The sequence below is a fragment of the Rutilus rutilus genome (assembly GCF_951802725.1).
Source record: "Rutilus rutilus genome assembly, chromosome: 24".
Lineage (NCBI taxonomy): Eukaryota > Metazoa > Chordata > Actinopteri > Cypriniformes > Leuciscidae > Rutilus > Rutilus rutilus.
Genome location: NC_140228.1, coordinates 14,092,116 through 14,107,166, shown reverse-complemented (window position 1 = coordinate 14,107,166; position 15,051 = coordinate 14,092,116). Strand labels below are relative to the sequence as shown.

At 37.1% G+C, this 15,051-nt stretch overlaps 2 protein-coding genes across 2 annotated transcripts in view; one reads left to right on the top strand and one right to left on the bottom strand.

Moving 5' to 3' along the window:
- The window catches only part of map3k22 (mitogen-activated protein kinase kinase kinase 22), a 53,634-nt gene extending 43,738 nt beyond the window's left edge, over positions 1-9,896 (bottom strand). Inside the window, exon 1 of the mRNA XM_084398179.1 lies at positions 9,473-9,896. The gene's annotated coding sequence lies outside the window, so the exon portion shown is untranslated. The remainder of the gene's footprint in view (positions 1-9,472) is intronic.
- A 1,625-nt stretch (positions 9,897-11,521) lies between these two features.
- Positions 11,522-14,961, top strand: acaa1 (acetyl-CoA acyltransferase 1). Its single transcript, XM_084399015.1, has 12 exons — positions 11,522-11,822; positions 11,908-12,001; positions 12,107-12,164; positions 12,253-12,332; positions 12,446-12,488; positions 12,922-13,020; positions 13,108-13,188; positions 13,315-13,505; positions 13,592-13,771; positions 13,932-13,987; positions 14,071-14,216; positions 14,472-14,961. The coding sequence occupies exons 1-12, from the start codon at positions 11,670-11,672 to the stop codon at positions 14,545-14,547; spliced, it is 1,257 nt and encodes a 418-aa protein (XP_084255141.1). The 5' UTR covers positions 11,522-11,669; the 3' UTR covers positions 14,548-14,961.
- The last annotated feature ends 90 nt before the right edge of the window (positions 14,962-15,051 follow it).

Genomic DNA, 15,051 nt, shown 5'->3' with positions numbered 1-15,051 from the left:
AGTCTTTACTGTCAAAATTGATCAATATAATTTATCCTTGCTGAATACAATTATTAATTTCTTATTTCTTAAAATCTTATGACCCCAAACTTTTGCAATTCAAAAGTCATCAACCATGTTTGATATATATTTTTTTATTGGTCTCAGCCAAAAGTGGATATTTAACTCTGCATGCTTATTACTTGTTTTTACAATCATATTACCTTTCCAATCATATAACGCTCACTTAAAGTTTCTTTAAAAACACTAATCATTTCACAAAGTAATAATTCATTAATCAAAATGACTCAAAATGAATATGCATTTTTAATATCGCATATTGCAAGGTTGTGATACCTATATTTAAAAGCCATTTATAAGTTATTTATTAGTTAAATAATTAACAGTTTATCGATATGGCCCAGACAATGCTAACAATTAGTATAAGAGAATTAGAAGTGTGACTAAAAGGGATCCTGCTATTCAATGCAATTCAGCTTTAAAGAGGATATAGAGTAGAACATCAACATTTCTTTGCCAAAGAATGATGTAATGTACCTGCATGCCACTGAGTGAAAAATGTAGATGAAACAGAATGGGCAACAGAGTACGAAATTAGGCTGACTAATAATAAAGTTTATTAAGCACCTTTTAAAAATAAAATATAACCTTTATGATCAAAACCACATTGTGAATAACTAAAATGAGCGCTAGACCTTTCTCACCACCGAAACACCCACACACATGATCTAAATGACAAAAGGCTGGGGATTTCTTCGTTCATTTGTTGCCCAAGCAAGTGTGGTTAGAATCACAGTTCGTGCAATGAGTAAACCAAACAGGTCAGCTCTCACCGACCAGGACAACGGTCCTCTTTTGTCAGCAACTCAGTGACTCACAGGTGGTGGCGGCAGCTTTTCTGGGAAATGACACAACATCAGCTTTGCTAAAGCCAATCCCTCCTTGGGACCGCCGAGGAGAGACTTGCTTGTATAAAGCCAAGCCAATCTCACACTTTGAGCTCCTAATCTACTTTTCTGCATTAGGGTTTTTTTTCACGGGCGAGGTGCACCAGCTTACCTGCATACACACTCACACGTATAAACACACTGACACACAGGCTTCGACAACACACTCCCTAGGTAGACAATACATTCTGCAGTATAGATTCCTTGCCAATATACACACCTCGGTCTGGAACCATATCTGTAGGGCACAAAAAAGCAGACAGACCCGAGGCAGACACAAAGTTTACATCCATTTCAAAGTAGCAGGATGACTTGTCATGCAGCTAAAGGAACAAACTGATATATAATAGGCATATTCGTGATAAAGAAAATAAAATAAAAAACGTTGTTTTTATACATTTAGAAACGCACACACAGAAAGCCGCTTCAGACAGCGCACCAGTATCGCATTGAGTTTCAATTCATGCTTGAATGGACAGAAACAGACAAAAGTATGTCGAAAAACCCGTTATTGGCGAGAATCCTCGAAAGCACATCTTAAAGGAGTTAAAATGTCTTAAATGACCATAAAGAGACCAGATTCGCATCAGTGGCCCTATCTTGCACCCAGCGCAATTGACTTTGTACACCGACGCATGTATCATTCCTATTTTGCACCCGCGCACAGCGGACTTTTCCCTCCACAGACGCACGTCGTGAGTTAGGAAATGAAGTTGCGATCCCGGGGGCGGTTCAGCGAAAAGAGGAGGCGTGTTCCTTCCGGCGCAAACATTCCCTGGTGCTATTTTGCAGGTTTAGAAAACAATTCCGCCACTGACCAGGAAAAACCTAGTCTAAAGTCATGCGTTGCGCATGTTATTCATATGCTATTTTAAGGGCGCATGCTTGGCCATAATCAATGTAGCGTGTGCACAACGCGCATACACTTTGCTTCTCTCATCTACACACAGACGCAGCAGTTCTCATTTTTAGAAAACCATACATTATTACAAGGAAAAATATTAACACACGAGGGAAATCATTGTTGTGTCCATGAAGATGTGAAAAAATAGGCATAAATCTAGCTTACACATTTACCCAAATTTTTATACGCCTGTTTAACCGAAGCTAATTTGGGTGTGTTTCTCCATCCCCATACAATGTCACTTCTCTGTGTTTTACGGCCCTGACGAGAACGTGAACCGCTCCTGGCGTGCGCCTGGCAAATCCACCGTTACAATAGCAATCCACCATGGAACAAGCGCGCCTGCTCTTAAAGGGAATGTGAGATGACGCTCTGATTGGATTATTTTACGTTACGCCCAAACCACACCTATGAATAATGAAGCTACTTCAGACCAACCCATTTTAGATTTGCGTCGGACGCAAGAGTCATTTATCCCGCCGGTATAATAGCAACAGTGCCCAAGACCCGCCCACAAAGTTACTTGCGTTTTGCGCTTGATACTTGCGTTTCAGATCGTTAAAATAGGGCCCCACCTGCTGCTGTCTGTCATCAATGTTAATCAAACAACAAAAGACTATAAGATAAAATAACTAACAGCTCTTGATTGAATAACTTTTGTGGCTTTAATAAGGATTAATCTATATACTTTGGCAGAGCAGGTAAAAATCAGAACTGGCCTATCTGGGCCAGTAGAATCATCCTTAGTGTTGTTAAGCTAAATGTGACATTTATTATAATAGTTTTATGTGAAGTTCACTTAAATTAAAAGTTGTAATATTTTTATAAAGCCTATTAAAGGTTAAAAAATGACGGCTCTCAATCATACTGTATTGTTGATTGGCTATAATTACCCCAGCAAATGAGAAAAAGTATATGTATTGGTATAGGTGATACTGGCCATCATTCATAGAACTTAGTAAAGAGATGCCATTAAGCAAATATTTAAAATATACATTCTTTATGCTGTTTATACATTTCAATGTGAAATTATACAATTTTAATCGATTGACAGTCACAGCACTAATCACAAGACATTTTAACAGCCTGAAATAACCTTGCCTTGCCATTAAATAGGTCAATTTTATTGATGTTTTAAATGATATTGAGTATTGACACAGTCATATGTAGATTCTCACTACGATATCATCTTCCGGTTTTCTGCGTGTTGATTGCATCACTTGACCTTTATTTTGGTGAGCAAAACATTTCAAATATAATAAGCAGTTTCGTCAAAATATTTTTTTCTAAGAATCAACAATGAAAAACGTATAAAGTTACAACTTAATAAGGTTTTCTTCTCAAGAACTTTTTCTTTTAATGAGGCCTTTTTCTTCATTACAGTATTAGTCAAATTAATTTTATGCCCCCCAAAAATACGTAGGGTGATCAAGTCCTGTCGCTTGCAGTCCTGATGCTAAAAATAAATAGAGGACACTGCATGTAATAATGGCCAACCTGAAAAATTAAATTAGACACAGCGAGCTCAACTCACAAAAAGGCATCATGATGGAATTGTTGTCCAACGGCAATCATTGATTATTTTCACAAAATGAATATATTTTGAGACACAGAAAACAAGCACCATCTGCACAATAATATGTTGTCATCATTGTATACCGCCTCTCAATCACAAACACCCGCGCACATGCACACAATTTCTTTGTTTTTCTGCTCATTTGTGTTAATATATGGTAGCAGATGTCTCCAGGGCAGCTGAAATCATTACAACGGCAGAAATCTGCTCTGAACGTCAGTGGAATTTCAATTATTACCCTTCACTGTGCCTGCAGTGAGACCATTTAGGTTGCAGCGCTGCTCATGACAGGTTAAAAAGGGGATCTGACACGTATCACTCGGTTTTGGAGGTGATTGATGCTTTAACGCGTTAGAGGTTTTCACTGCGAGTCAATAACTATACGACATAATAACTGCTGTTAGATCAAATTAAACTGCCCAAGTTACACCTGACACTGAACAAAAATAAGGCGCAACATTCAGGGTGATTACAGTGATCTCTTATATAATGGAAGAAACTTTAAAGGCAGGCATCACTATGCATTTACTTAAAGGGTTAGGGTTTTTAACAGGATAATTTATGCTATACGTACATGAATGATACCTCAAATCGTGTGGCTTGTTGAGGAGAGAAGCACTGTTGAATTTCATTAGACCTGAACAACTACTAGGAACCAGAATATCACAGACTTGGAGATAGGATCTTTAGAACACCCTAGCAATCACATAGCAACAGCAATGTAATAAAAACACCCAACATCATGGGCAACACCCTTGCATTTGATTACTTTTGCAACTACTATAAATATATATAATTATATTTATATATATATATACATAATTAGACTCATCGATTTACCAAATTGTTATAAATTTAACAAAACCTTACAGATTTCATACCATTAAAACTTTTCAGATTTCCATATCACTGCAAAATGTATTAAAAACATGAAGGGTCATGAAGGGATCAATAACATGAGAAATCAAATTTTGCCTTGCTCTTTTGACACATAAGAGGTCTTTGTACCTTTAAAACATCCTGCAAGTTTCATAGCTTTAAACGCCTATCTCATTTTAAACAAAGCATTAATTAGCTCCAAAAATGGCTCGTTTGGATATTGCAGAGAAGGAAATGAATAGTGGAATAAAGTCGTTATTTTTGTTTGTTTTTGCGCACAAAAAGTATTCTCGTCGCTTGATATACTTAAGATTGAGCCACTGGAGTCACTTGGACTATATTAACGATCTCTTTAATAACTTTTCTGGGCCAGCAAGTTTCGGTCACATAGAAGCCTATGGAGGAGTGAGACATGGCTCAGATTTCATCAAAAATATCTTAACTTGTGTTCCGAAGATGAGCGAAGGTCTTACGCGGTTGGAACAACATGAGGGTGAGTAATTACTGACAGAACTTTCATTTTTGGGTGAACTAACCCTTTAAGCTACTGAATGCCAGTGGGCGGGGCCTATGGTGAGATGATGTATAACTATTGGTTGATGTCTTGCTCTGGAGGTAGTCATATTTAAATGTATTTGCCAGTGTGAAATCACAGGCAATATCCAAACGAGCCATTTTTGGAGCTAATTAATGCTTTGTTTAAAATAAGATAGGCGTTTAAAGCTATGAAACTTGCAGGATGTTTTAAAGGTACAAAGACCTCTTATGTGTCAAAAGAGCAAGGCAAAATTTGATTTCTCATGTTATTGATCCCTTTATGACCCTTCATGTTTTTAATACATTTTGCAGTGATATGGAAATCTGAAAAGTTTTAATGGTATGAAATCTGTAAGGTTTTGTTCAATTTATAACAATTTGGTAAATCGATGAGTCTAATTATGTATATATATATAAATATAATTATATATATTTATAGTAGTTGCAAAAGTAATCAAATGCAAGGGTGTTGCCCATGATGTTGGGTGTTTTTATTACATTGCTGTTGCTATGTGATTGCTAGGGTGTTCTAAAGATCCTATCTCCAAGTCTGTGATATTCTGGTTCCTAGTAGTTGTTCAGGTGTGTGAGACATGGCTTAGATTTCATCAAAAATATCTTAATTTGTGTTCCGAAGATGAACGAAGGTCTTACGCGGTTGGAACAACATGAGGGTGAGTAATTACTGACAGAATTTTAATTTTTGGGTGAACTAACCCTTTAATGACACTGGATGTGAGCGTCGCATCAAAAGCAAATATAACCCATTTTAATCACTGTCAACACTGGATATAGTATACAGATGTCCGTTCAGTTTCTGACATACTTCACACGCTTGAGTCTGTCGACAACAGGACAAATGAAAGAGTGAAATAATGTTTGCTTGGACTCTCTGTACAAACTTCAGAAAGATCCTAGTGCCGGAAACAAGTGGATGGTTTATTTTAATGGCGTCCCGGATCACGTCGGACGATTATATGTTTGTTCGGAGCATTTTGTTTGGTAAACGAGGCACATTGTAAAAGAGATTTGCAAAGAGCAGTATAGGATCTGACAGCAGTTGCATCACAAATGGAAAGTAAATGATTTCATAATGCTATCTGTAAATGACGGTTTTATATAGATAAGGTTTTCAAAACACTTGCAATAGTGAGTGGGTGTTGATACCATCTCCTATACAATGACGTAAGCCAATCATAACAGTGGCCTTTTACTGACAAGCCTTAAAGGAGCCACTCCTTAAAAACTGATCATTTCAGACAGAGGGTCAGAATGAGGGTTAAAAATAATCATTTTTCTGAATTTTTGAATAAAAAACGTTGTTAACATTATAAGTGAACCTCAAGGAACATATTCAAATGATAATAAAATACATGGCATGACCCCTTTAATAACTCCAACTTGCAAGTACTACAAATGTACCGAGCGCTATCAGCATACACAGTGCAGCTATAAAGCGATAAAAAAAAATATATAGAAAATTATTTGATTGTTATATCATCGCTATATGCAAACCATCATGAACTGCTTAATGTGGACAAATATGCATTAAGATAATATAAAAACAGTTAACATGCATTTCTGCAAAGCTGCTTTGAAACAATATGTATTGTGAAAAAGGCTTTATAAATAAAAATTGACTTGAGAAAATTATCAAATCTATAGATTGCAAAAAACTTTTCATAAATAACAACATTAATAATAATAATAATACATTCATATTTCAAATATAATATAATATTTATCAATATATAATTTAATTAAGTTAAACAAAAATCATGTTTTCATTGTTAATTATTACTGTGTTAAAAAGCAGAAATAGAATCAAACTGGTTATTGGACAACTAAGCAAAATAATAATCTGAATAAAGACAATATTTTGGAGGGGAAAAAAGTCTGTATTCTAAATAATCTGTGTTGTGTTGGTCATAAGGCAATATTGTTCAATCTCGAATGGTAAGTGCTTCTCCCACTCTTTCTGATAAGGGCAATTCACCTGCACTTCAATTTGTCAGACACACAGGACCTAATTAAAGGGCTTCCTTTCATCTCATTAAAACAGGGAACTACCAAAGTGCTTAACGGGATGAAGTTAGATAAGAAACCCTCGAATGCAACTTGTGTTATCGCTATCCAAGAAAACTATTTCTAATTAACACACTAACTGGATGATATCTTCGATGAGCACTTTACAGATAATGGACCAGTTCTGAACTGGAAAACCCTGACCCAAATTTAGACACTTTGATGTCTTACACTAAAACAGATTTTCTTTCTTTATCAAAATGGAACTCGAGGTGAAGCACCAACTCTGTTCTTTCCACAGCTTTAGAGAAAGAGCCCGCAGGAGCCGCTCAAATCACACTGACCCCTGGCCCTTGGCTCTTTGGCGTGTGCGTGTCCAATCACTCAAGCAAGTGATAAGACCACTGTGATTTCCTCCGTGTCTAGTCGGCTAGCGCTGAGATTAGGCCCAAAACTAATGATCCATCATGAAGATCTGTGGCTGACCAGACAACACTTTGACTTCCAGCCAAGAAACCGACATTCTAAGGGAACAGGATAAAATACCACATTTCTCCGACATCCTAATCTAAGGTGGTCATTCATCACAGGTTTCAATGTCTCTCTGCCAAAATAGTTCTTTAGGGATTCCCAAAAATATGACTCAGGGTGAAATTAAGTCAACATATTTGCCTTGAAATGTTCCTGTTACCTGTCTGCGCTGGACAGATCTTCCATCGGACGTGAAGAAGACTTGTGTGTGATGGCAAGTGAACAAAATGTTCTGAATACTTGAATCTTTAGGGGTCTAATGATCAAACTGAAAGACTAATAATTTTTTCTTGCATTACTAGGGAGGGCGAATTCAATATCCTGTCCAGATGCTCCTAAACCAGAGCGTATAAACATGAACCCTGAGAATTTGGCTACAAGAGTGTGCAGCAGGCCTGTCTAAAGATGATAAACTTTAAGGTCAGATAACTCAGATGATCCCATCCAACTCATCTTGCATTCCTATGGAATGTATCTCCAGCAATCTGCTGGGATGTTTTGCCCAAAACGTGATATCAATAATAGGCTAGGCTATTTATGCATGTGGATCGCTGAACCTGAGTCTAAGGTGAGTATTATGACTCAGTAAGACTCGGTTGGTGTCTAAGTTTCAAAAGAAGCTCAGTCAACATTGCAATGAAGGTACAAAGTTCATCTAGATTTCTTCCTCATGCCGTGAGAAACATTCTTGAACATAGGCTTGGCTGAGACAGAAAAAATATTCAATGACTCATTAAGTAGGAGGATCTTTAATAAACAAACAAAAACTCAAGTATTTCAGAATCAGGGGATAATGAGTGACTGAAGGAAGAGTGCAAGAAGGAAAAGCAGGCCAGCACATTCCATCAATCTCCAACTTTATTATAGCGTCTGTATGTCTACATTAGTATCCCTATTAATATCAGTATTATATATGGCTTTCGATATATTTAACTGTAGTTAAACCAGCTTATATAGGTCATTCCATGAAAGGGGTGCCTTTTGTGCCGCTCGTTAATATTTAATTGGCATAAGCCATTAACTTTATATATGTCTTATTTTATCATAAGGGTTATGCACATTTTGATTGCAAAAAATAAAAGAAAACTAGGATTTAATACTAATGATATATACTCATTTAATATATCATTTCAGGCTTTAGTTGACAAAATATTTTTATTAAAAAGTTATGTTGTGTGCTAAGGTTATGCATCCACCCTGTTGACATCATAATTCCCCTTTATCCGTGCTCTTCAAGGTCTTTTTTAAATCATTTCATTTTATAATTCAAGTTTGTCAGTAAGAGGAGATCTTAAACAGTCAACACTGTTACCATAATTGGGTGTACTCAGGTTATGCATAAAAACAATGTTAAATTCCATAAATGTTAAAAAATCATGCTCTTTAAGAACATCAAAGCCACTTTATCTTCTAATTTGTTTCATTATAGTTTGTCAGTAATGGACTTAATAATCAATCAACTCTGTTACCATTAAATTTGTACAGTAAACAAATTATTAGTGAGAAATGTAAATATATATATAATAACTTTTTCATATATATAGCCTATATATAATTATTTCTAATAAACATCTTGTAGCTAGATAAAAAGTAAAACTGTCAACCCTGTTACTTTTTCATAATCAAAACCCAACATATATTAAGACGTTAAGTCACGTTATTATTTTGAGATTTCAAGAAAAAAAAATGATCCCATTCCATATAGCCTAATGACCCATAGATAGACTAGGCTATACTAGACACAACTATAGAAACAAATATTTTAAGACAGAGTTTTATATCATTTGTAACGCTATACAGTGTTTTCCAAGTAGGTTCAGGAGGTCGCATTAGCAAATGTCATATAGCCTATAATTCCAGCAAATATAAGCATTCGTTACTCACAGTGTTAAAGTTCTGCCTAAACAAAACACAACATAAACTCAGAATACGTTTCTTTAATAGCAGTACTCTTTGAACGGGTGTCTAATGCCGTATGTGTAACTAACATTAATGCATTTGACTCTCTATAGCAAATCTTTGCACACCACTGTTAATGTAAATGCAGTCATTGTTATTCTACATAGAACTCACCTTACGTGCGTATCTTCATACTGGAGCTGACACTTAAGACAAATTAAACCAAGCTGCGATTCAAAGCGAGCAGTTTTCTGGGTTTAAACGCAGTGAAGAGGAAAATTCTTGTCCGAGAGATACAGTAAGAACAGTGATATATCCGGAAGCCGCGCGCACTTGAATACAGTTGTCACGCAAAAATTGAGGGGAACCTCACAAATCCACCTTCCGAAAAGCTTTCCGGTTTATGTTTTTTTGGAGTCGCAGATGTCAGTAATCCAAACAGATGGAGCGGTGTGTGCTCGGGAAAGCTGCAAATCTCGTCGACTGCGCGCCGTCAAAGGAAGAAAGTTTCCTCTCCGCAAACATTGACTGACGCCGAGTTTTTCCACAGAGGAGCGAGTCGAGCGAGTGTAATGTCAGCCTCAGGAAGCGATGACGCGCGTGCTTCAGACTCGCTGCCGCTGCACGAGATTCTGGCGCCCTCGGCCGACTGTGCTTAACATCGTTTACGAAATGTCGAAATGGGTACAAAAATAGGTCTGAAACTCCTAAAAAAATGAAGTGCTTTCCTTTTTCTTTTTCAACAAATGGGCCGTAAAAGTAGGTGCAGATAATGGTAATCAGGAGTTCAAACTAAATTATGACTGCAGATATTGGAAACATCATATACAATTACAGTAATAGGCTACTATAAAATAATAGTAGGTCTAGCGTATTAGCCTACTGTACTTGTATATGTTGTTCAATTCCAATGTTATTTTCTACTAATTTTAGAATAATTGTATGAGGTTAGAAAATATGTCAAACATTTGTGGCATGTCAAAACAGTTTAAAACCCTGATTTATGGGATTTTGCACGTTTAAAGGGAACCTGTTATGCCCCTTTTTACAATGAGGTGTAATTTAAGTCCTCAGAATGTGTCTGTGAATTTTCAGCTAAAAATACCTCACAGAGCAATTACTATACCATGTTGTAAATGCCCATTTTTGAGTGGAAGGAAAAACAGGAAAAACAATGAACTGCTGCCCCCCATCCCTCTATCCAGAAGAGGGCGGAGCCTGACAGCTCGTGCCTCAGATACCATCTCTATCATGTCTCATATCATCTTTATCACGCTCACGCCCACATGACATTGTAGTAATTCATCATCATGAAATGTTATTATCTGCATTTGTTTTAAAGCCATATCAGTCTAAACTTCTGATATATGTTTTTCTGAGCGCACACATCCAAAGCGTGCGCACAGAACAACGTGTCCCGGACTCCTGGGAGTAATAAACTAAGTTCTCTTTTATTATTGCGCTTAAACTGTCTAATGTACACACAAAGTTATGTTAAACAAAGTTCCCATAAACACAGTCGGTTTCTTATGTTTGTGAACGTAAACAGCAAGTAAAGAAATCGCATGTGTATATTAGATCTGTGTATTAAAGTGAAAGCAGCATAATATACAGTACCTACTGTTATATATAGTGTTAATATGAATCAAACAACAAAAGAAAAATAGAAAATAACCCACTGCTATTGATTGAATAACTTTAGTAAGAACACATTTCCTGAATGCAGCTGTTTAAATGATGAGGATATAAACAAGGCAGTACTGTACAGGTCACTCAGGGCGGGTTCTATGCTATTACGGCAGAGCCCGTCATCAGTTGTGGGCGGGGCCTATGCATGTGTTTTCTGAAAACTAAAATATGGTAAACCCTAATTTATGGTAATTAAAAACATAATATATTATGTTTATCGGAAATGTGTGGTGGATTTTTACCATTATAGGGTGGTTGGTGTGTACACAACACACATTGCCGACACACATTTATGTTCAAACACCATGTAAAAGTGAATTTTGCATAATAGGTTTACATAAACATCAAAATTTAGATAGTTGCATACAAAATGTAGAACACAGCGAAATATGACTAATTTTAGGCATTAAAAGTAGTAAATCATTTAAAATACTTTTACTACAATTAGATAGATAGTTTGAGGAACTCCACATGTGTACTTCATCACCCATAATTCCACATGATGACGTCAGAACGCACTAGCCAATGATAACCAGTGTGACCAGAGAAGCAAGGTTCACCAGGAAACATCATCAGAAATGTAGAGCATAGTTCACACATCAGTGACTGTTTGCCATATGTGTATATCTCAATAAACGGTAATCCTTTTATTTTCTTCGTGTCCACATTTTCGTCATTAAAAATGCACAGAGTGCAGGTTTTGTCGGGACATCTGTCGTCAAATAAACGCGTTGGAATGAGGCAGTGCAGCGCATCAGCTGCTGATCCAAATGATATCGTTGTGGTTCATGGGCTCCGAACAGCCATCGGCCGGGCGAAGAGAGGATCTTTTAAGGTGGGCTGTAATGACTGCTTGACAGTGAGATTCAATGCATTCTCTATTAAAGTGCGTCTACATATATAATATTTCCATATTTTAGGACACTACCCCAGATGAGCTGCTCAGTGCAGTGATGAGTGCAGTTCTTAAGGATGTGGAACTGCGACCCTCTTTACTAGGGGATGTTTGTGTTGGTGAGTCAGATGACAGTCAGTCTGAGCAAACCATTATATCTTTATAACATTAACATTACATCATATATGAAGAGTACCTTACACTTACTGAATGCTGTTTTTCAGGTAATGTTCTACAACCAGGGGCAGGTGCACTTATGGCTCGAATCGGACAATTTTTAAGGTAAAATGAGCAAAGAATTCCTAATAAATCAAGATATCGCTAAACATATGAATTGACTGTAAAATTCAAGAGTTTGTTCAACTTTCAGTGGCTTCCCTGAGTCAGTACCGGTCTACACTGTAAACAGGCAGTGCTCTTCTGGACTACAAGCACTTTTTAATGTTGCGGGTAAGAACTACATTTATGCATTAAAATGGCACATTTTGGGCGGCAGCATAAGAAAATACAAGATTACAGTTAATTTACAGTTACAGTTAACAGGCTTTTTTCTGCCTTTTAAGGTGGAATCAGAGGAGGTTCGTATGACCTGGGACTTGCCTGTGGGTTAGTATGCCACATTTGTAATTGTTGATTTCGGTATACTAGTATTAATCATTGTGTAGGATCCTTATTTTTATATTTGTTTGTTGTGGTTGTTTTTTTTGTGTTATCAAATGTTAGCTTTTTAATTGTGTGAATGTAACAATTTGGTGTTATGCTCTCCAAGACTGCATTTATTTAATCAAATATTATGAAATCTTATTACATTTTAAAATAACTGTTTTCTGTTTTAATATATTATAAAATGTTATCTATTTCTGTGATGGTGAAGCTGAATTTTCAGCATCATTATTACTCCAGTCTTCAGAGACTTCTTTCACAAAGATGTAAAAAAAAATCTTAATTATTCCAAACTTTAGACTGGTAGTTTATGTCCTTAAATGATTGTATCTGAATCTTATAGCTCGTCTCTTTTCTTCTTGCTCTTTCATGGCAGCGTGGAGAGCATGTCCCTTCGTTCGCCAGGGGACCCAGGAGACATCAGCCCCCGACTGATGGACAACGAGAAAGCCAGTGACTGCATCATTCCCATGGGGTATAGATGTTATTCTTTAACACTGTGTTTTAATCTTTACATTAAAATAAACATTATTTCCTCTGTTTTCTGTATGTTTCCTTTCAGAATAACCTCAGAGAATGTTGCCGAGAGATTTGGCATCACTAGAGAAAAACAGGACAGCTTTGCACTCAGTTCCCAACAAAAGTAGGTGCTCCCAGGATATTTATGAATGGTTTATACATGCCAGCTGTTAGTATTTTGCACGCAAAAAAATGCACTCAAAGCAACTCTATTAAAGTACCAATTGTTTGTGGACTTTTATAACACTAGGGCATCCATGGCGCAGAAAAAGGGCTTATTTGATCAAGAGATCACACCAGTCACTACTAAATTTGTGGAAGAAAATGGCACTGAGCGCAGGATTACTGTCACAAAGGATGATGGGATCCGGCCTGGGACTACCTTAGCAGGCCTTGCCAAATTGCGACCGGCATTCAAGGAAACCGGCAGCACCACAGCTGGTTTGCATGCTGAATTTTTGTAAAAAAAAATAAAATAAAATAAGGATGGTAAATTCCATTACTCAATTCTTTCATTCCCATTGCAGGTAATGCCAGTCAGGTGAGTGACGGTGCTGCGGCAGTGCTCATTGGGCGGAGATCTACGGTGGAGAAACTGGGACTTCCTGTTTTTGGGGTGCTGAGGGCGAGTGCTGTGGTGGGTGTTCCACCGGACGTAATGGGCATCGGCCCAGCCTATGCTATCCCAGAAGCCCTCAGCCAGGCTGGTGAGAGTACAGCTGCTCTTACTGTACCTCTACGTTCATTTCAGCCATTTATATACCAGTAGTAATCATGCTTGAAAAATGTATTGGAATCGATTTTCCATTTTCATTATTCCAAAATAATGGTTGTAAATGAGGCGTGTTATTGCATTTGCTTGTGCAGGGCTAACTGTGGATGATATTGATGTGTTTGAGATCAACGAAGCATTTGCCAGTCAGGTGACTGATACATTTTCTTGGATTACCCCGTTTTTCCAGTGTTTTCCTTTTATTAATATCAACAACTTTCACAATTATCCTAGGCTGTGTATTGTGTGGAAAAGCTGGGCATTCCTATGGAGAAAGTGAATCCTAATGGAGGGGCCATTGCTCTTGGTCATCCACTGGGCTGCACTGGTGCTCGACAGGTCGTGACTTTGCTCAATGAGCTCAAACGCAGACGCAAGAGGTGAACGGACATAACTGTTTACTGTTTCCATTCTTTCTTTTTTTTCTTCAAAATTCCATTTATTACCCATAAAATCCATAAAAAAGATTCCGTTACCCATTCAATTCCATTTTTATGACTGCATTCAGGATCCCATCTACGTTTTCCACTCCGTGGAAATCATAGGGCCCTAATACAGCTATAAGTATTAATAACTATACAGCAACAAAAAAGATGACAATCCCTTTTCCCATTTCTAATGTTTTTTTGTTGCAGAGGTTATGGCGTGGTGTCCATGTGCATTGGGACTGGAATGGGAGCGGCTGCGGTTTTCGAGTACCCTGGACCGTGAAACCCCTAGAGCAAAAACCCCATGATGCAATGACACGCAGAGAAACTAACAGTCACCAATTATTTTTAATCAAGCTGCTAGAACACTAACTATAGAACTCAAGCAGAGAGAGAGAGAGCACACTTCTTATATAGTGTGCTTCAGTGGGTGTTTGCCTTACTCTTGAGGATGTTAATGATAACATTCACATCTCTCTTTAAAGTGCCTTGCATTTCAACTGTGATAACGGATCGTGAAAATAGACATGCCATTATCTGTAAGATCTATCAGAATAACAACTTTTATCTCTTGATTTGTTGCATTCATTTGATGGTCTTTTCTTCTGATATGGATATAGCAGGAAAACTCAGAATTATGGAGAAATATTTTTTTTTTTATATAGGACCCATGTAATTCATAAAGATTTTTAATGCATCTCATTTATTTGAATTAAAACGATTTATGTATAAAGGTTTGTGTTTCAAAAGGTAGGTACGCTACTGTTTAATTTGGGGGTTAGTACCA